This window comes from Chelonoidis abingdonii, chromosome 3 (assembly GCF_003597395.2).
Source record: "Chelonoidis abingdonii isolate Lonesome George chromosome 3, CheloAbing_2.0, whole genome shotgun sequence".
Lineage (NCBI taxonomy): Eukaryota > Metazoa > Chordata > Testudines > Testudinidae > Chelonoidis > Chelonoidis abingdonii.
The window spans coordinates 195,314,714-195,334,845 of NC_133771.1; the positions used below are offsets into that span (position 1 = coordinate 195,314,714).

At 42.9% G+C, this 20,132-nt stretch overlaps 1 protein-coding gene across 3 annotated transcripts in view; it reads left to right on the forward strand.

The window, feature by feature from the left end:
• VRK2 (VRK serine/threonine kinase 2) overlaps positions 1-20,132 on the forward strand; it is an 83,470-nt gene that overhangs the window by 12,652 nt on the left and 50,686 nt on the right. For all 3 annotated transcript variants that reach the window (XM_032792659.2, XM_032792660.2, XM_075064430.1), the window contains 4 exons: positions 527-614; positions 769-877; positions 5,788-5,880; positions 17,871-18,003. In XM_032792659.2, the coding sequence (XP_032648550.1) occupies positions 527-614; positions 769-877; positions 5,788-5,880; positions 17,871-18,003 (423 nt within the window). The remainder of the gene's footprint in view (positions 1-526; positions 615-768; positions 878-5,787; positions 5,881-17,870; positions 18,004-20,132) is intronic.

Below are 20,132 nucleotides of genomic sequence, written 5' to 3' on the forward strand. Positions count from 1 at the left end.
CATTGCAAGGACTACTTAGTAAGGCTCGTACTGCCAATAACTGTTCCAGGAGTGAAGTTACTCACATGCTTAAGTGTTTGGAAGATTTAGTAGTAATTTAGGAACTGAACCTGCAAGCTCTTTACTCATAATAGCAGTCCCAATGATTTCAAATGAGCAAAAATTGCACATGTACTTAAGTATTCTGCTTGACTGAGACCTAATTACATAGTTTGTTAATCCACTGTTTATTCCAGAAGGTAAACTCAAAAAGTAAAGTTTTTAAAGGAACTAGTTTTTCTCAGCTACTGATTGGATTCCTATTGTGTTGTTGTGACTCAGAGAAGCATATATTAAAGGAACATGGAGCTTTATTTTTGCAGAAAGTTACTTGCTGAACTTTTTAATTGGGCTGTTAGGTAAAATAGTTACCTGTATGTGTGTTAATTTTAACAACAAAGATTCTAATGATAGTTTAATTACAAAAGTTAAACTGTAGATTTTCAAACTACCTTAAATTCTGGCTTATCTATTATTATTTTGACAGTCAAAAAGTGGATGACGCTCAGACAAATAGGATTTTTAGGAATTCCGATGTTCTGGGGAACAGGCTTGGCTGAATACAATGGAAAAAGGTAATAACATGGTGAATTGGAGTCAACACTGTTGGGCTCATAGTTGTCCGAAGATCTATTTTCAATTAAATGAAGGATGTTTTGAGGTTGTTGATATAAAGCTATCTGTGTCCCTGGTCTTACAAAGATTCCTCTCTTGTGCATTTTCTAATAGTTATAGATTCATGGTCATGGAAAGATTAGGGATAGACCTGCAAAGAATCTTGGACAATGATGGACACCGATTTAAAAAAGAAACAGTTCTGCAACTTGGAGCCCGAATGGTAAGTGCAGCGGGGAAGGAAATGGGCCTGTTTTTAATGTATTGAACTCTCTTAACGCATCTGCTCTTTGTGAAATGCTGAGATCTATTTTGGTTGTAAGTCAGCATGAAGTTGCATAGATACTTAAGTATCATCCTGAATCAGGGTCCTGATTTTCCTCTTCAAATTATATTTTTATGAAACAGTGTGTTAATGATTAGGAATGGAAACTAGATCCTCTTTACGCTAGATCTCTGTGGGCCTGAGCCAGAGCTCATTGAAGTGAACAGAAAAACTTCTGTTGACTTCAGTGGCCTTTGGATCAGGCTCAGTAACAGGACATAAGACAAAATGTTCAAATATGGATGCCTAAAGTTAGGCACCTACACCCATATTTGGACAAACCAGCTGAGTGGTCTTATTTTCAGAGATTTTGAAGGTGCCTAATGTTCATAGAATCAGAGAATATCAGGGTTGGAAGGAGCCTCAGGAGGTCATCTAGTCCAATCCCCTGCTCAAAGCAGGTCCAATCCCAACTAAATCATCCCAGCCAGGGCTTTGTCAGCCTGACCTGAAAAACCTCTCAGGAAAGAAATTCCACCACCTCCCTAGGTCACCCATTCTAGTGCTTCACCACCCTCCTAGTGAAAAAGTTTTTCCTAATATCCAAGCTAAACCTCCCCCACTGCAACCTGAGACCATTACTCCTTGTTTTGTCATCTGGTACCACTGAGAACAGTCTAGATCCATCCTCTTTGGAACCCCCTTTCAGGTAGTTGAAAGCAGCCATCAAATCCCCCCTCATTCTTCTCTTCTGCTGACTAAACAATCCCAGTTCCTTCAGCCTTTCTTCATAAGTCATGTGCTCCAGCCCCCTAATCATTTTTGTTGCCGTCCACTGGACTCTTTGCAATTTTTCCACATCCTTCTTGTAGTGTGGGACCCATAACTGGACACAACACTCCAGATGAGGCCTCACCAATGCCACATAGAGGGAAATGATCACGTCCCTCAATCTGCTGGCAATGCTCCTACTTATACAGCCCAAAATGCCATTAGCTTTCTTGGTAACAAGGGCACGCTGTTGACTCATATCCAGCATCTTGTCCACTGTAACCGCTAAGTTCTTTTCTGCAGAACTGCTGCCTAGCCACTCGATCCCTAGTCTGTATCAGTGCGTGGGATTCTTTTGTCCTAACTGCAGCACTCTGCACTTATCTTTGTTGAACCTCATCAGATTTCTTTTGGCTCAATCCTCTAATTTGTCTAGGTATCCTATCCCTACCCTCCAGCATATCTACCACTCCTCCCAGTTTTAGTATCATTTGCAAACTTGATGAGGGTGCAATCCATGCCATCCTCCAGATTATTAATGAAGATATTGAACAAAACTGGCCCCAGGACTGACCCTTGGGGCATTCCGTTTGATACCGGCTGCCAACTAGACACGGAGCCATTGATCACTACCCTTTGAGCCCAACAATCTAGTCAGCTTTCTATCCACCTTATAGTCCATTCATCCAGCCCATAGTTCTTTAACTTGCTGGCAAGAATACTGTGGGAGACAGTATCAAAAGCTTTTTTAAAGTCAAGGAATAACTCGTCCACTGCATTCCAGTCATCCACAGAACGAGTTATCTTATCATAGAAGACAATTAGGTTAGTCAGGCATAACTTGCCCTTGGTGAATCCATGCTGACTGTTCCTGATCACTTTCCTCTCCTCTAAGTGCTTCAAAATTGATTCCTTGAGGACCTGCTCCATGATTTTTTCAATGACTGAGATGAGGCTGACTGGCTTATAGTTCCTGGCATCCTCCGCCTTCCCCTTTTTAAAGATGGGCACTGCATTAGCCTTTTTCTGGTCATCTGGGACCTCCCCCGATCGCCATGCGTTTTTAAGGATAATGGCCAATGGCTCTGCAGTCATATCCGCCAACTCCTTTAGCACCCTTGGGTGGAGTGCATCCGGCCCCATGGACTTGTGCTCGTCCAGCTTTTCTAAATAGTCCTGAACCACTTCTTTCTCCACAGAGGACTGGTCACCTCCTCCCCATGCTATGCTGCCCAGTGCTGTAGTCTGGGAGCTGACCTTGTTCGTGAAGACGGGGGCAAAAAAAGCATTGAGTACTGTAGCATTTTCCACATCATCTGTCATTAGGTTGCCTCCCCCATTCAGTAAGGGGCCCACACTTTCCCTGACCACCTTCCTGTTGCTAACGTACCTGAAGAAACCCTTCTTGTTACTCTTAACATCCCTTGCTAGCTGCAACTCCAAGTGTGATTTGGCCTTCCTGATTTCACTCCTGCATACCTCAGCAATGTTTTTATACTCCTCCCTGGTCATTTGTCCAATCTTCCTTTTTGTGTTTAAGATCAGCAAGGATTTCACTGTTAAGCCAAGCTGGTTGCCTGCCATATTTACTATTCTTTCTACACATTAGGATGGTTTGTTCCTGCAGCCTCAATAAGCATTCTTGAAAATACAGCCAGCTCTCATGAATTCCTTTTACCCTCATGTTACTCTCCCAGGGGATCCTGCCCATCAGTTCCCTGAGGGAGTCAAAGTCTGCTTTTCTGAAGTCCAGGGTCTGTATTCTGCTGCTCTCATTTTTTCCTTGTGTAAGGATCCTGAACTCGACCATCTCATAGTCACTGCCTCCAAAGTTCCCATCCACTTTTGCTTCCCCTACTAATGCTTCCCTGTTTGTGAGCAGCAGGTCAAGAAGAGCTCTGCCCCTAGTTGATTCATCCAGCACTTGCACAAGGAAATTGTCCCTTATGCTTTCCAAAAATTTCCTGGATTGTTACATTGCTATATTGCTCTCCTAGCAGATATCGGGGTGATTGAACTTCTCCATGAGAACCAGGGCCTGTGATCTAATAACTTCTGTTAGTTTCCTGATTAAAGCCTCGTCCACCTCATCCTGCTAGTCTGATGCTCTATAGCAGACTCCCATCACGACATCTTGTTGCTCACACTTCTAAACTTAATCCAGAGACTCTCAGGTTTTTCTGAAGTTTCATACCAGAACTCTGCACAATCATCCTGCTCTCTTACGTACAATGCAACTCTCCCACCTTTTCTGCCCTGCCTGTCCTTCCTGAACAGTTTATGTCCATCCATGACATCCATAGGGGAGGGATAGCTCAGTGGTTTGAGCATTGGCCAGCTAAACCCAAGGTTGTGAGTTCAATCCTTGAGGAGGCCATTTAGGGATCTGGGGCAAAAATCTGTCAGGGGATTGGTCCTGCTTTGAGCAGGGGATTGGATTCGATGACCTCCTGAGGTCCCTTCCAACCCTGATATTCTATGACAGTACTCTAGTCATGTGAGTTATCCCACCAAGTCTCTGTTATTCCAATCACATCATAATTCCTTGACTGTGCCAGGACTTCCAGTTCTCCCTGCTTGTTTTCCGGGTTTCTTGCATTTGTGTATAGGCACTTAAGGTAACTCGCTGATTGTCCTGCTTTCTCAGTATGAGGCAGGAGTCCTCCCATCTTGCACTTTCCTGCTCGTGCTTCCTCCTGGTATCCCACTTACCTCAGGGCTTTGGTCTCCTTCCCCCGGTGAACCTAGTTTAAAGCCCTCCTCACTAACAGCCTGCTTGCGAAGATGCTTTTCCCTCTCTTCGTTAGGTGGAGCCCGTCTCTGCCTAGCAGTCCTCCTTCTTGGAACACCATCCATGTGAGCCATGCAGGTTTGACAATTTTGGCCACAGTGCTTTCAGCGCTGCCATCTTTGTTATGCAGAAGGATATTAAGTCTGATTTCACATCATCATCATTGTACAGGCCACAATAAGACTGTAGGATTGTACACATGTCAATCTTGTTTTCAAATTCCTTTAAACTAGCATAGATTAATGGGAGATTGTATGCTGTGTCATTTGAGAATGCCATTTGGTTTGTGAGAGAATGGCATAGTACCCCTTGCTATAACAGAACCCTGGGGACCCACGCCATTTGTGTGGCATAGCAAGCGGGTGAGGGAGTGTCCTCTAGTGGCCCTGGGGCCGAAGGAACACCCCTTCCCCCCCCCCCCCACAGTTGCAGTCTTGGGGCCAGAAGAGCTCTCAATTCCCCACCGCAGCAGGCGGGGCTGGAAGCAGGATCCAGGGACCACATTCGCTATAGCTTAAGTTTTGCTGTTGTAAAGGGCATTATAGCAAGGGTCTACTATATTATCAGATAAATGCAATAAAATGCATTTATATTGCCCCTTTACCATCTTGCCTGCATTCTGTCACTAATCTCTTTTTTCACTGATGGGCCGGTGGTTTTCACATTCCAAAACTGGGTGCCTCTCAAGCAGCCATTTTTTTCTTTGTGTAAGGACCCCTCCTGATCTGCAGTGGAGAGTGAGCAATAATTAGTCATAGACCTATTAACTGTCTTAAAGTCCAATATCTTGTGAATCATCAGGCCCAGATATGTTCTCCCTTTGAAGAGTTAGGAATTCCCCCAGCACTTCCAGTATTATAAAGTATTGGTTTCATTAATGGATCATGAGAGAAAAGACCTTAAAATCACATTTAAAGAGATTTTAGAAATTTCAAAGATGTATAGGATAGATGTATAGGGATAAAATGTGGCCCAGTGGCACACCCTTACATCCCTACATCAGCTACCTGCATTAAAGCAGTGGAGGGAAGTGGATAGAATGGGGCAGGAAATGGCCAGAGTCTTGGCTTTGCTTTCCTTCCCTATGCATCTGGCAGCATATACTGGGATGGGCATAGACCCAGAACAATATAATCTATCCCTGGTCCCAGGGGAATCAGGAGGGCTTCAGCTAATGCAGAGCAGATCATTACTTCACATTCTAGCCCATAGTGTGGCAGTTGAGGCTCATTGAATGAGTGAAGCACATTTAGGTGATAATGAGAATAATAATTAATAAACATTCCCTTTTGTACTTCTTTCCTAGTTGGATGCCTTGGAATATATGCATGAAAACGAGTATGTTCATGGTGACATAAAAGCAGCAAATCTACTTCTGGGCTACACAAATCCACATGAGGTAAATGCAGTATCTTTTACACTTACTGTATACTGTTGCCGTACCACTTGCACTGTTGATGTTCATTCTGTCCTATGCAGTTTTTGCATTGAGTCCACGTATTAAAGGAAGAGGACTTATACTATGGATACCATCTTATCAAGCGTGAATCATTGGGTTCGATCCTCAGCTCTATTAAGCTTATGCTCAGTATGGCTAAGGAGAGAAGCAAGGAAAGGCATTGGTAAACCACCTTTCAGGTCCCCTGATCCTGTGACTGCCAGGGGTCAAAATGACCCAGAGAGTAACTTAGAGAAGCCTAATGGTTCTTCTGTATAATGCCATCTGGACTGGTGCAAAGGGACTTCACAAGGGTTAAGGATCTGGCCCATTGTATTCAGTTTCTCAAGATATTCCTGGCTTTCTGGTTTTGTTATAAGCACTGTGTCTGAGTGGCTTTTACTTTACCTCTCTACAATGCAAGAACAGGATAGTAGGTAAGTAACATGAAGACTACTGTGTGCTTTTAGCATACAGCAGATTGTGAAGTGCTTTGAGATCTAATGATGAAAGAGCTAGGTGGTGTTATTACTAAGGCAGTAGAGTGGCCATAAAGTGAAAACCCATTTTCAAGAAACATATTGAAATTTTTGAAGTTGGATCAATTTCAAACCCTATGAAATTAAAACATTTTTGTTTTTCACACTTTTCATTTTTAAATAAAAACAATTTTGGTTATGTCTTATATTACAAAATTGAAAAACTTACCAAAAGAGCTTGGGGAAATTTTTTGACAATGTTGACTGTTTTGGACAAAATTTTCATTTTTGAATGAAGGCCATTTTTATGTGAGTTTTTCCCTTGAAAAATTTCAGCCAGCTCTAATGGACAATTTGATTTTCTTCCAACTTCTATGAAACTCTCTGTGACAGACAGATGTTGCCAAAGTGTTATTTCACTTTGTTTGGAGATATTTACCATTGAACAACTCAAGAACCACTCCAAAAGCTTACTTTATTTCCCAGTTCCCTTTCTGTATTTCAGCATTCAGAAATATTAGGCTCATATGACTATTTAACATTATTTTTTCTGCTTTCTTTAAACATATGTTTTAAAAGTTATCATGGTTGTTTGAAACAACTTCCTGTAGACTTCTGTAATAGTCCATTGTCAGTTTATGGTGTTTACCAGACAAATGAATCTGGGAGACAGTTTTGGAGAAACAAGTTAATTGCTACCTAAGCTTATTAACACAACACAGATTGTTTCCCATTTTAGCTTTCCATGTTTTATTACGATTATACTAAAATGCAGTGATTTTTCATGTTGCAATCACTTTGTGCTGTTGAGTCAGTTTAGTGATTGCAAAAGGTTTTGAGTCGCTTAATAGACTTTGATTAGTTACTTATATATTGGCCAGTTTGTGATTTGTGCCTCATGCTGTTTGGTATTAATTCTTCATTTTCACGAGTATTAAATTGACTCAGATTGAAAACAAGATGATTGGGTCAGTGGACAGGAGTTTGAATGGAAGTTTAATTTAGTTTGTACCAATAAAAAAAAGAATTTTGACTATATAACTCAGGGGGTATGATGTGCATGTTTTTTGCTGACTGATCTAGTTGCATTGAATGACTTTTTTTTTCTCCTGTAGAAGCACTCAAATATTTTTCTATAGATAACTTAAAATGTAACTTCCATTTTAGAAAGGTGAGGGAGGGGAGCAACTTACAATATCTGCCTGTACTAGATAGGAGTAGAATGGAGATTGAACTTTATTTGTGGATTCCCAGGCAAATGAAGAGGCATCGAGTGCTTGTGATAAAATAAGGAGTTCAAAAAGAATCAAATTTATGAGTCATGGTGTCTGATCCTCAGCTTGTGTACATTGAGTTCAGTGGAACTACTGCAGTAATTTGGTGTAATAATTTACACCAGCCAAGGATCTGACGCACAACATCCCAAAAATCTCTGGGGACATGTATAGTGATTGGATGTTATAAACACATTTTAAGATGTTTACTATACCTAGCATATGGCAGATGGCCCAGTACCTGTGCTAACCATGGGACTATTGTTCACTAGAATGTAAAGGAAATCTTCCATAGGTAGTTTCCTGTATATCTTAAAATATGTATACAGTGCTATTTGCGGTATGTGGGAAACAGTGACATCTTGATAGCATTATATCTAATATTTTCAAATGAGCAGCTGTACATACACTGCATAACTGAATAATTCTTCACCTGGAATCATCACCCGCGGCCTGATCCTGAAAGCTGTCTGCTTCCACAACTTGAACTGATATCAGTAAGAGTTCAGTGCTCAGGGGCCTTACAGGATCAGGCCTTGTGCTTCACACAGTAGTTTATTGCTTCTTGCACTAACAATAGCATCACTGAGTTCTGGGCCTAATGAATTCATCTTTCTAATATGCTGGTGATCCACATTTATTATCCAGCTAACAAAGCAATATATCACGAGATTTTATGGGGCAGCTCCATTGACAAACAAGGAAGACAGTGATATTTCACCCCACGTCGCATGTTTTGTAACACCGTTAGTTGTACTGTTTTATTCTTAATTTGATAATCCCACATGAATCTCCCAGCACTGTTCATGTGAAACTTGACTCTAGCTCTTTTGTGCTGAGGATGGAATTTCATCCAACCTTCGCAATGTGTTAAACAGTAGGTGACGTCATCCCTGTTTTTAAATTGACGGAACTGAGACACAGGGTTGTTAAGTGCTAGACTAATGGCAAGTCAGGAGTAGGCAGTCAGGAATAGAACTTGTATTGACTGACTTCTAGCTCCATGCTTGAAGTGCGTGGGAGGCTTTGCTACCAAATAATTACTGCGTTGGATTTGTTTTTGTTATGGAAGGGGGGGTTAATGTGTCACAATTTTAAGGTTAAAGTATTTTTTAAAAGTCCCAGTTAATCTAGTTTTATTAATATCAGTCAAGATGCATTGTCACTTACATGTAAAACAAATTTATTTAAAAATCACATTAGGCAGGCCAGTAAGTACAGTAATGTTAGGAGACACGATATCAGTTTAAAAAAAGTTTATTTTCTTATTCCATGTTATGTTTCAGAGACATAGACAGGTCTAGACTTTTAGAACTATGTATGTACATTTACACCCATTAGTTACATTTGTCGTTGAACATGCAATTAGTAGGATTTGTGCATGCATATTTGGCATGCATATCTGCTTACACAGTTCCAAAAATGTATCATTTAGCTTATGACAGTATTATAAGAACCTTTTAAATGTATAACTTGTACTGAGAAAACCTCGTCTGATTCTTTCTCATTCCCGAAATTCCATTTTGGAAAGTTCTGCTGTTCTACATTATAGTACTTTTAGTGGAAATCTTTCCTGTTTTTATTTTACAGGGATCATTACAGTAGATCTTGCATTTCTGAAATGCTTTTCTTCTAAAGCACCTTTGTAAAATACAAACTAGCACTCTGACCAACAGAATTCATAATCCTCTTTTTAAAATGAACAATAAGACAAATAACTTTTTAAATTCATATTCATGTCTCTTAGCTGTTCTAGCAAGGCAGAGAAACAAATAAAGCACAGGTTCTATCACTCTGTGACCTCCAAATGATGTTTAGAGCTGGCCAGAAAATCAGAATCCACTGACCCAAGAGCAACTTGCTGCAGACCCATTCAATAGGAGGGAGCAAGGCCATACAATGAGTTAGAGGTCAAAAGAGCAATTCTGTAGTCTATGTGTTTCTTAACGTGGAGCCAGCATAATGATTGACAGCGCGGGAGTGATGTGCTGGAGGAAGAACTTAGCCCATAGAATCAGGAGAGGCATGCAAGCAGTTATCAGTCCTATAAATTCAAAGAGAGAACAACTCACTATTTCAGTATTGTGCAGTGTCTAAAGATAATTCACTACACGGCAATAGCTTTTTAGATGGTAATGCAGAGTGAGTATTATTAATATAGACCCCGAATGACAAAACTGAATCAATTAACCTCCTCAAATCCTGGTGCTATTAAAAGGGACAGCTGATTGACTGCCATTAAACAAACCCTTTAAAATCAGAGAGAGATTGATTTTAAGTAAAACAAGCCTTGGGAGGGTGTCTGTTTAAAACACTTTACTTTTATCATTTTTATGGATTACGGGGGCAGGCATCCATACATTTCACATCTGCAGCCTTGCCAACTCTCAAGATTGTACTGCAAGTCTCGCAATATTTGTTTTTTTCTTAAAGCCCTATCTGCTGGAATGAAGTTTTTACTTGAAAGTCTTTGCTTTCATTTAAAAAAAGTTTCTAGCCCAGGTGGCTGCTGAAGAAACCTTGCAAATATGATCCTTACATGTTCTGACACAAGATGGCAAATAAAGAGAACCCCAAACATGCTTTTTAAAATCTCATTATTTTTAAGCCAATCAGGCCTTCTGGTTCCTGACTTATGGTTTTTGAATGCTTAGAGTTGGCAGTACTCTTCAGAGCCTTCCCTAACCAACTTTTTCTCCAAAATACCCTCTCTGGTAATGATAGTTTGTGGCTTTAAAGTGTTACTAGAACCCTCACGTTACTATTACAATATTGAAAAGTTAACTGTAGATTGTGTTACGGCCAGTGGTGAGCTGGAGCCGGTTCGTATTGGTTCACAGGAACCGGTTGTTAAATTTAGAAGGCCTTTTAGAACCAGTAGTTCCGGGACAACAAGTTCTATAAGGGCTTTATTTAACAGAAGCTCTGGCAGCTGTCCACTCCGCTCCGGCCCCAGCTCACTTCCCCCTCCTCCCCCTCCCCTGCTTCCCGGAAATCGGATGTTCGCGGGAAGCCTGAAACAAGCAGCAGGCACGCAGGTAAGCTCGTGGGGGAAGGGGAGGTGCAGCCGGCCCAGCCCTTCCGAGCTGCTCCCTCCAGCCCAGCGCCTGGTCCTGGCCGAGCGGCTCCCTCCGGCCTGGCATCCTCGACCGAGCATCCCCAGCCCGGTCTTGGCCCCAGTCGAATGCCCCTGGCTCCAGCCCCACGGCTCTCTCCAGCCCAGCTCCTGGTCCCGGCCAAGCGGCTCCCTCTAGCCTGGCACCCCCGGCCAAGCGACCCCAGCCCCAGTCCGGTCCCGGCCTCAGCTGAGTGCCCCTGGCTCCAGCCCCACGGCTCCCTCTGGCCCAGCTCCTGGTCCCGGCTCAGCAGCCCCAGCCCTGTCCCGGCCAAGCGTCCGTAGCCCTGGCCCGGCCTCAGCCGAGCTTCCCCAGCTCCGGCCCTGCAGCTCCGGCTCGGCCCCTGTGGTGTTGGTGCTGGTCCCAGCCCCACAGCTCTGGCCTGGCCCCCGTGGTGCTGGTGCTGGTCCCAGCCTTGCGGCTGCGGCTCTGGCCCGGCTCGGGCCCCACAGTGCCAGTACTGGTGCTGGTCCCGTCCAAGTGTCTCCAGGCAGCACAGTAAGGGAGCAGGGAGGAGCTGTTGGAAGAGGCCAGGGGAGTTTGCGTGGTTGTGAGGGGGTGGATAGGGGTGGGGCGGTCAGAGGGCAGGGAACAGGGGGATTGAATGGTGGCAAAGGTCTGGGGGGGGGCATTCAGGAAGGAGTAGGGGTTGGATGGGGTGGTGGGGGGCAGTCAGGGGAAGGGATTCCAGGGGCGGTCAGGGGACAGGGAAAAGGGGTGGTTGGATGGGGCAGGGGTCCCGAGGGACCATCAGGAATGAGAGGAGGGGTTGGATGAGGCAGGAGTCCCGGGGCGGGGGGGAAGCGGCCACGACTGCCTCGTGGGGTGAGGAGGAGGGAACTTGTTGTTAATATTTTGGCAGCTCATCACTGGTTACGGCCTGCTTTCCTTCAGCAGCCACGGTACAGAAATCTTCTCATATGCTGATTAAATGCACAGCAATTAATAACAGACAAGTTAAAATATTTGGATTTCCAAAGTTAAGTGGTGGTTGATTCTGGGAAAGGTCCCTTTTCTTTCATTTACAGTGAATAAAATCTCTCAGATTTTTGGTATTGGCCACGCTATGGTGAAGTCTCTGTAGGAGGGGAAGAAAAATCAATCCACTGCTGGATTTTGACTTGGCAGTTAAGATTACTCTTGCTCTTTAGGCAAACACAACAAACTCACACAACAGATGACAGAATAAGGAAATCTCTGTGTCTGCTTCCTTCATCCCATGTGTTACAGGCAAGATACAGTGCACAGACAGGTTAGCTGCAAAAATTTGAGCTTTAACCTTTGAACTTTCACTTGCTTCCCTGATCTGGGGTGACTTGAAGTTGGCATGATTCCTTCCACGAGCACACTGGGGCAAGGCTCTGTGCACTGTCTTGGTCTGTCTTGCTGATTATAGTTTTGATGTCATGGAGTTCAGTTAATTTCAAATGTTAATTGGAATCGATTATGCAGAAGCCAAGAGGAAAGAGGGAGGAAAAAGAATGGGGATGAAGTGACACACAAGGAAGGGGAGCAGGGAATTTAAACCTCATATCCCAAAAATTGCTTCAGACTCAGCTGATTTTATAGCAATGGCTTGACATTTTTACTGGTCTATTTGTGTCCTGGATGTATCAAAGATTTCCCCCTTGATGAGACGCGGTCATCTCTTAGTGCAGGGACTTCCAGAACATCTAGGATCATGAAGATGCTAATGGTTCTACTGTGCTCCTCTCTGAATGCCCAGAGGAATGGTCAGCCAACACCGCCCTTATCAGTTTGTTCAAGCTATAGCAGTGTCTGATGCCCAGATATAGCCATTTCTCTCTGTTTCTGTGTATTCCTAATTCACTGTTAAGTACACCAGTGACCTCATGAGTACTTGGGGGTCATTACACTCTAATGAAACTCAGTCCAGCTTGACACTTGGCTGTTTATTTAAAAATTTATACAAGTTGAGGTGACGTTTTTGTCTTTTTACCCACTACAGTTCAAAAAGACTCAAAGTTTAGCAAGCCATGTATCTTCCCCTCTCCCCTCAAAATTATATGCTGCAACACAAAACTTCCCCTGTACTCTTACCACTTCTCAGCCTTGTCCTTTCTGATCTCTTCCAGCTCTCCTTACTCACGCCTCTTTACCGCCAAGATTACCTTCCTGATCTACTGTTCTGACTGTTTCCTTCCTTCTCATTCTCCGATCTCTCTCTAATGGTTTCTCTTTTCTTAATATTCATTGTCCCCCCCGCCCCACCCTTCAAGGCTCTCTGCAGCTCTGTCCCTACCTACATCTCTACCCTTGTGCCTTGTTATACTCCTTTTCCCCCCAGCTCCATTCTGAATTTTCATCTGGGCTTTCTCTTTGACTTCTAACCCATGCCCCCTTAATGTATAATCCCACACCATTCCAGCTACACAGAGCATCCTCACAGGCACTGTACCCCGGTGTTGAAGTAAGGGGCAGAAGTGGGGAGCACTAAAAGCAGAGGAAGAGCATCCCCTCTTTTCTTTGGCTTGGATAGGCCCTTCTGCCCAGCTGCTCCACCCTTCACCTTGGCTGCTGTGAGAGCTCCATCTCCAGTCTCCATGGTTTAACCAGTGACTGTACACCAAGCCTCTTCTATAAAGTAAATAAACTCATGCCCTCATATTGATCGCCTTTCACCTTTGGGATGGCTCCCTTATCACTACAGTACCATGTACGCGTATGGTGGTAATAAATAGTAATTATTCACAGGGCCAAATGGAAAACAAATCAGAAAATCTGGGCATCATCATCAGCTCAATAACCATCACCAGATGTGTGCATCTAAAAATGTAATAATACCATGGAGTATTGTAAGTATGTGACTTACTAGCAGGTGTACACTCTGGTGGCTGGATGTGGTTTGCAGGCTCTCCTATTGCACCTCCTACTGACAGTCTGCTTCTTCTTGCAACTCAGCCTTTTGGCCAGGACACACACAGTTCCACTCCTTCAGGGGTAAACTAATAGTCCAACAACTACCAGCCCTTCAGTTTAGTCCAAGTCCAGACTTACTAGTCCATATCCCAGCTATCAGGTGGTTTCAGTAGCCCTTACCCCTTGTCGGGAAGTGTTTCCACTCCACCTTGCTTGATGGGTGGTAGGGAAATCCTGGTCCTCCCTCTCCACTGGGTTCCAGTCCAGGGATCCTTTAATAAGCAGTCAAGTGCCGGCTGTGCCAACCCTTTACTGCCTTCCTGGGCCACTTCCTACCTTACCCTGTCTTGGGCCTTTCCTACAGCCTTTTTCCGGGCTCAGAAGATTTCAGCTCCTCCCTCTCTAAGCCTTTGCCCCAGGCTCACTGCAGAGCTTCTTCGCACTTTCTGCCACCCAGGTGGTTACAGGAGTCTGGTTGCTTCTTGCCAAGCCCACCTTCCTTCAGGTAGACTCTGTCCAATCTGCAGTTCTGCTCTGCTCCCCGGCTCCAGCCAGAGTTCTCTCATTGAGTGAGAGCCCGTGCTCCCAGCCGGCCCAGGTTTAGCCCTTTTAACTCTTCCTTCCAGGCTTGACCCCTTTATTAGGTGTAGCAGGGCAAGGCCCATAGGCTCTTATTAACCCATTCTAGCCTGGAGTGGGGTTAGTACACCTCATCACAAGTCTAAAAGGGATCACTGTGGAATATCCTAAATAAATGGTCTAGGGTAGCATACGTCTCCTGTTTACTTTGTTGTTTAAAATTTGTTTAAAGGACTTAAATATAAGCACTATGATCAAGTATTCATGCATACAAATTAGCACCTACGTCTGTTGGGTACATAACTGGCCTTATCTGTGCATGCATATCTGGTATTTGCGTGTGTGATAGGCACACTTGTGCATGAAATTAAGTGTGCCAGACTTGGAAAATCTGGCGCATAATTCATAGCAGGCATTGTTAAGATCTGCTGGGTCCAGTGCATAATTACATGAAAAACAAAACAATCTAAACCAAACCAACCAAGTTCAACCCCTTGCCAAGCAAGCAGATTGTATGTCTACGGACAACTTCTTGGCTTTCCATGGTATTTCTTCAGTCTGACATACTGTCCTACATATTCTCGTGTTCTCATTTCCTATGGCTTGTTCCTGTTTTCTTTGTTTCTTGCAATGTAAAGCAGTGAATAGAGGTAAATTGTTATTTTATGACATGGTGAGTATGGGCTAATGTTGTACTTAACTTTTTGTATTTATTTTACTTTCTTTGTTACAGTCAGTGGCTTTTTCTCCCCTTCCTAATAATGAGAAACATTTAATTAAAAACCCCAATAATGTATGTAGTGAGTTAAAAGGACACCCTGATCTGCAATATCAAAAGCTGAAAACCAGGTTGGAAGAGGAGTTATTTAGCATGGGAAAAGGGTGTAATTGCAACTAATGAGATGAAATTAAGAAAAGGATCATTTAGGCTATATGGGCCTGCTCCTGCTCTCGTTGAAGTTAGTGATGAAGCTTCCAGCATGGAATCCTGTCTCCACTGCAGTCAAAGGGAGTTTTGCTGTTTGACTTCACAGGTATGGGCTCAATCCCATCTTTATGGAGAAACCTCTTGGAAATGGGGCATCCTGATCTTCACTACAAAATTTTTTTTTTGTCCTGCTGATAATAGCCCACCTTAATTGATTACTCTCATTATAGTTAGTATGGCAACACCCATTTTTTCATGTCCTCTGTGTATATATATCTTCCTACTGTATTTTCCACTCCATACATCTGTTGAAGTGAGTTTTAGCCTGTGAAAGCTTATGCCCCAAAAATTTGGAGGATCCCAGAGCCTTGGCTGCAGCCTAAGCCTGATCCTGTGCACCACAGTTTTACAGCCCTGCAGCCTGAGCCCTGCAAGCCAGAGTCAGCTGACATCGGCCAGCCATGTGTTTAATTGCAATGTAGACGTATCCTGTGGTTCCAGCAGGGCAGGAAGTGTGGAGATGTCTTGATGTCCTTCACTCACACTGCTCTGTTGTTTCTCTAACATGCCAAAAACCAGTTAAATTTAATATAAAAGTTGGCCATGCTTTTTAGGGTCTGGTTCAGTTTGGTGTCATTTTATCTGTCCCTGCCAAAGACCTACAGTCAGGCAAAATCCAAATGCTGCTACTTAACCAGGGAAGAACACACCTTACAGCATTTTTCCACCACAGCCACACCATATGTGGAAGGCTCCCCTCCACATCACTAAGCTTGATGATATGGTAGTTTAAATCAGTTCTCTGCCACTCTGACTCAGTGCGTTATTGACTTCAGGCTCAATTAGGACGAGTACCAGAGCATCTAGAATGCACTGGTGAACACGTGAGAAAATCATTGGGTCAACTCAGCAAAGCTTATGCCTTGTCCCAGATTTCCTAATGGTGCCTACAGTCTTTAATCTTGTGTCACAGTTTGTACGGTCCATCAGGTGAAACCGTAAAACCATGATGCCAGCAGCCCAAAATCTGAAGCTGCCTGGAGCGCAAACAGGAATCAGTCATTTAACAGTATGTGTTACAAAATAGTGCTGGTGTTTTTTTCCTGGGGAGGGATGTGGGAAGGAGTGAAACCTACCAACAGCGATATAATTAAATTAAAAGCACAGAAAACTCTTGTTACCAGATAAACTTTTTCCCATTAAAACTAAAGGGAAAACAAAAGTTACTAAAGATATACTAAGAAACCTAGTTTCTTATATTCTTACATTATACCTATTTAGAGAGTCTGTGCATTGACTTCAATGGTTTTTGGATCTGGCCTGTACTACCTTTCTTCTGTGAACTTGCAGCATATTACATGGTAAGAAGCACTACGAATATTTACACAACATGATTTAGGTTTACCAGTTCTAGTAATAAGTGAAGGGCAAAGGTCAGGCAAGCGTGCAAAAATGATGTACCACAAAACCAACCTTAGTCTAAAGTATATAAGTGATAGAATAGACATTTTCTGCAGTTTTACCTGCATTGAACAGATGGGGAAACTGAGGCACAATGAGGTCAAATTACTTGCTGAGGGTGACACTGACCTGCAGAGTTGAGAACAGAACACAGTTCTCCTGACTGTCTGCTTGGCTAACCATTAAACAATACTGCTAATAGAGATTGCTTTAAAATGTGAGGCTTGCTGCAGTCGTTCTGTCTTCAGTCTGCTCTATTGTTAATATTCATTCACATGGATAAGTGTTCAGAACATTTAAAAAAAAGTACATATCAGGTATAGTACTCAACCCCTTGGGGGTATGTGCTCTCTTTGGGTACTTGGGTGCATATAACCACAAATCTTAAAGAATGTGCTAGCCTTGTATTTGAAGATAAATGTATCATAATCAATGAACTCTTCCTGGAGTTCACGGTGGGGGCCAAAATCTGTTCTTTGGTATAACTGATGCAACTTCTTTGAACCCCATTGGGTCTGCCCCAGTGTAACTCTGAATACAGTTTGATTCTCTGCTTGTAAAACTTTAAAAAAAATTTTCAACATAATTGTTTCAACATAACGGAGGAACATTTTTTTTCTGATTGGTTTCTGTCTTTTTCTTAAATTTTCTACATTCTGTTTAAAAAAAACTGTTTCCAGTACTGAGTTACCAGCAGTGGTGGTGATAATGACGTAGCTGCTACCGGTCTAATGACTGGCAATGCCATCATAAGTTCTATATGCAAACTGGGATTTTGTGTTTTAGAGAAACTAGGTGACTGTCACTCTTTTTCTACACTTTTATAGTCCTTGCCATTATGAACTTGTATAACAAATCTTAATTGTTGAAAGATTTGATCCAGTGTGTGTGTTTTTAGGAAGGAGAGGAAGGGGTCTCATAAGCTGCACGAGGACATGGTTTATGATGTTTAGATCCCCACCTGGAGAGACGAGAGCTTAAGAACAAAATAAAAAGATGGAAATTCTACTCGACTCTGAAATAAGAGAAGAGCATGGTAGAAGGAGGATTTAAATTGGGGAAGGGCAGCTGTTACAGCACCCAGTTGTACATATTTTATCCTGAGACACCATTTGGTTTAATAAAATGTAGATCTAAGACTGTGCTTAACCTATCAGTTTCTTAAGACTTAATTATAAAGGTTATACTTTCAAAGGACAAAAGCATTATTCATTTGTCTGTTCATGTCTTCCAGGTTTATCTTGCAGATTATGGACTTTCCTACAGATATTGTCCCAATGGGAACCACAAACAGTATAAGGAAAATCCTAAAAAGGGCCATAATGGGACAATAGAGTTTACCAGCTTAGATGCCCACAGGGGAGTAGGTAAGTTTCTTCTTTTATTTCAGAAGAGTGATTACAGAATAAGTAATCAGGCTATGTGAACTGGTGTATGTTACGGGGCAATGGTGGGTATTGGTGATGGTTGATCAGAAGAAGTTCTTATGTGGTGACCTGTCACACCAGGGAATGTTGCTTCAGGTGCAAGGGAAAGGGGAATGTTAATACTTAAAGAATAATGGGTGTGGTGGGGTGGAAGATGGAGGAAGAAGCTACAAAAGAAACTTGCCTTTAAACTTGGTCGCTGGTTTATATTGATAATACTATCGTACAGTGGTTTGTTTTGCTAGTACTCTAGAACAGCTGTGGGTCGGGACCCTAGAGTGGGTCTCAATCCCATTTTAAGGGTTGGCGTTAAACTTGCTGGGGCCTGGGGCTGAAGCCGTAGTCTGAGCCTCACTGCCGGGGCTGAAGTCCGAGGACTTCAGGTTACAGGCCCCTGACCTGGGGCCGAATCCCTTGGGCTTCAGCTTTGATGCTCCCCTCCCCCCGCCTAGTGTGGCAGGGCTGGGGCTTTGGCTTTGTAGTAGTAATTTTTGTTGTCAGAACTGGGTCGCAGTGCAATGAAGTTTGAGAATCCCTGCTCTAGAGCATACAGATGGGGGAGATTTTTGGCAGTTTCACATTGCCTAAGAAGAATTTCTGTGGCCTGATAGTGATAAATATGCCTTTATGCAGATCTACACCTGTTTTTCAGTCTGTGTGTCAGACCATTTCAAGACATCCTCCTGCAGAGAGAGAATCCTTTTTTAAAGCTGCAAAGTGTTAACTTTTTGAAATCTTTTCCAGTAGCCTTTCATATATCTTACTTATTTAAACTCAATTTGATGGTATCGGAAACACATTTGCAGGTAAATTACGTACATAGTCCTTTTATTGGATATTGATTGTACTGCCTGGCATTCCAAGGCAGACTTAATTCAACAATTCCCTAATTAGTTAAAGTCATAACCTATGTCTTGTATTCATTTACCATTAATTAAACCTTAGCTGTTTATTACACTGCAGTCCAAATTCAATAGCAGACCCACAGAGCCATGGAAAAAGGGAGTGGGAGGTCAATATTGAAAATATATGTTGCAAAGTCCCACTGATGGCTGCATTGTTCACAATCAATATGGTCAATGCAACACAACTTTCTTAGTTGCTATGTCAGCAAGACAAAAAGTCAATTCTAATGTTATGCTAGTAAAAAATAGCAATTATTGAAAAACTTTGACTCTTGCTGCAAAACAATATTTTTGTGAAGTATTTCCACCCCCTCAAATGTTCTAAACCTGAAAGAATGGACTGGCTTTCTGTTGCTAGCTGTGCTAGGACCACAGTGTCACAAATGATAACTGTAGAAATTTGTGCTTGTTAATAGTTGCTGAACTGTTACCTTAAACTAATACTTTCTAATGAGTTTTAGTTGGCACAAACAACTGTGTATTATTGCTGTTTCTATTAAAAGGACCATTGACCATGTAATGTAGAGGGTCTTGATAATTTGCCAGCGCTGTTAAAACCTGCAGTCGTTTAACGCTGGTCATTAGGAAAAATGAAATAAGGCTGTCAAGTGTATGCTGCTCAGACAATTGCACAGCTTCAGCTGCTGAAAACATTCATATGCTCCAGTCCCTTCCCGACCCACCCAGCACAGAAAGATCTTACTCTGTTACTTCCATAGACAGTGTGAGCTGTGTGGCTAGAGGCATGAGCACCACTCTGAAAACTGTCCCTTGGAGATCTGTCTGAATGTTATTAGGGTTGGAGGTTGGGGCACTTGGGCAGGGACAGTTGGAACTGAGCACCTGGGCAGACATAGCAGTTGGTTTAGTTTTGTGGCGAACAGGAGGCAGTTGAGTGTCTTGATACTAGGGAGGGGATGCATCTTTTATTTCCCTCCACCTTTTGAACAGGGCGATCACAGTTGGGTGTAGATGGGTGAATTCTTCGTTCCTCACCCCAGCAAAATCAGTGGTCAGATCATCCCTTTCTGTGGTAAAATCAAAAGCCGTGGTGGTGATAGGGAGGGCTGTGGAAATGGAACTCTCCACAAAGATCCCTTCGCTGCTGTTTCGTCTATGTCATTTGTGAGGGGCAGGGTTTGCCCCAAGAGAAAAGTCTACAGA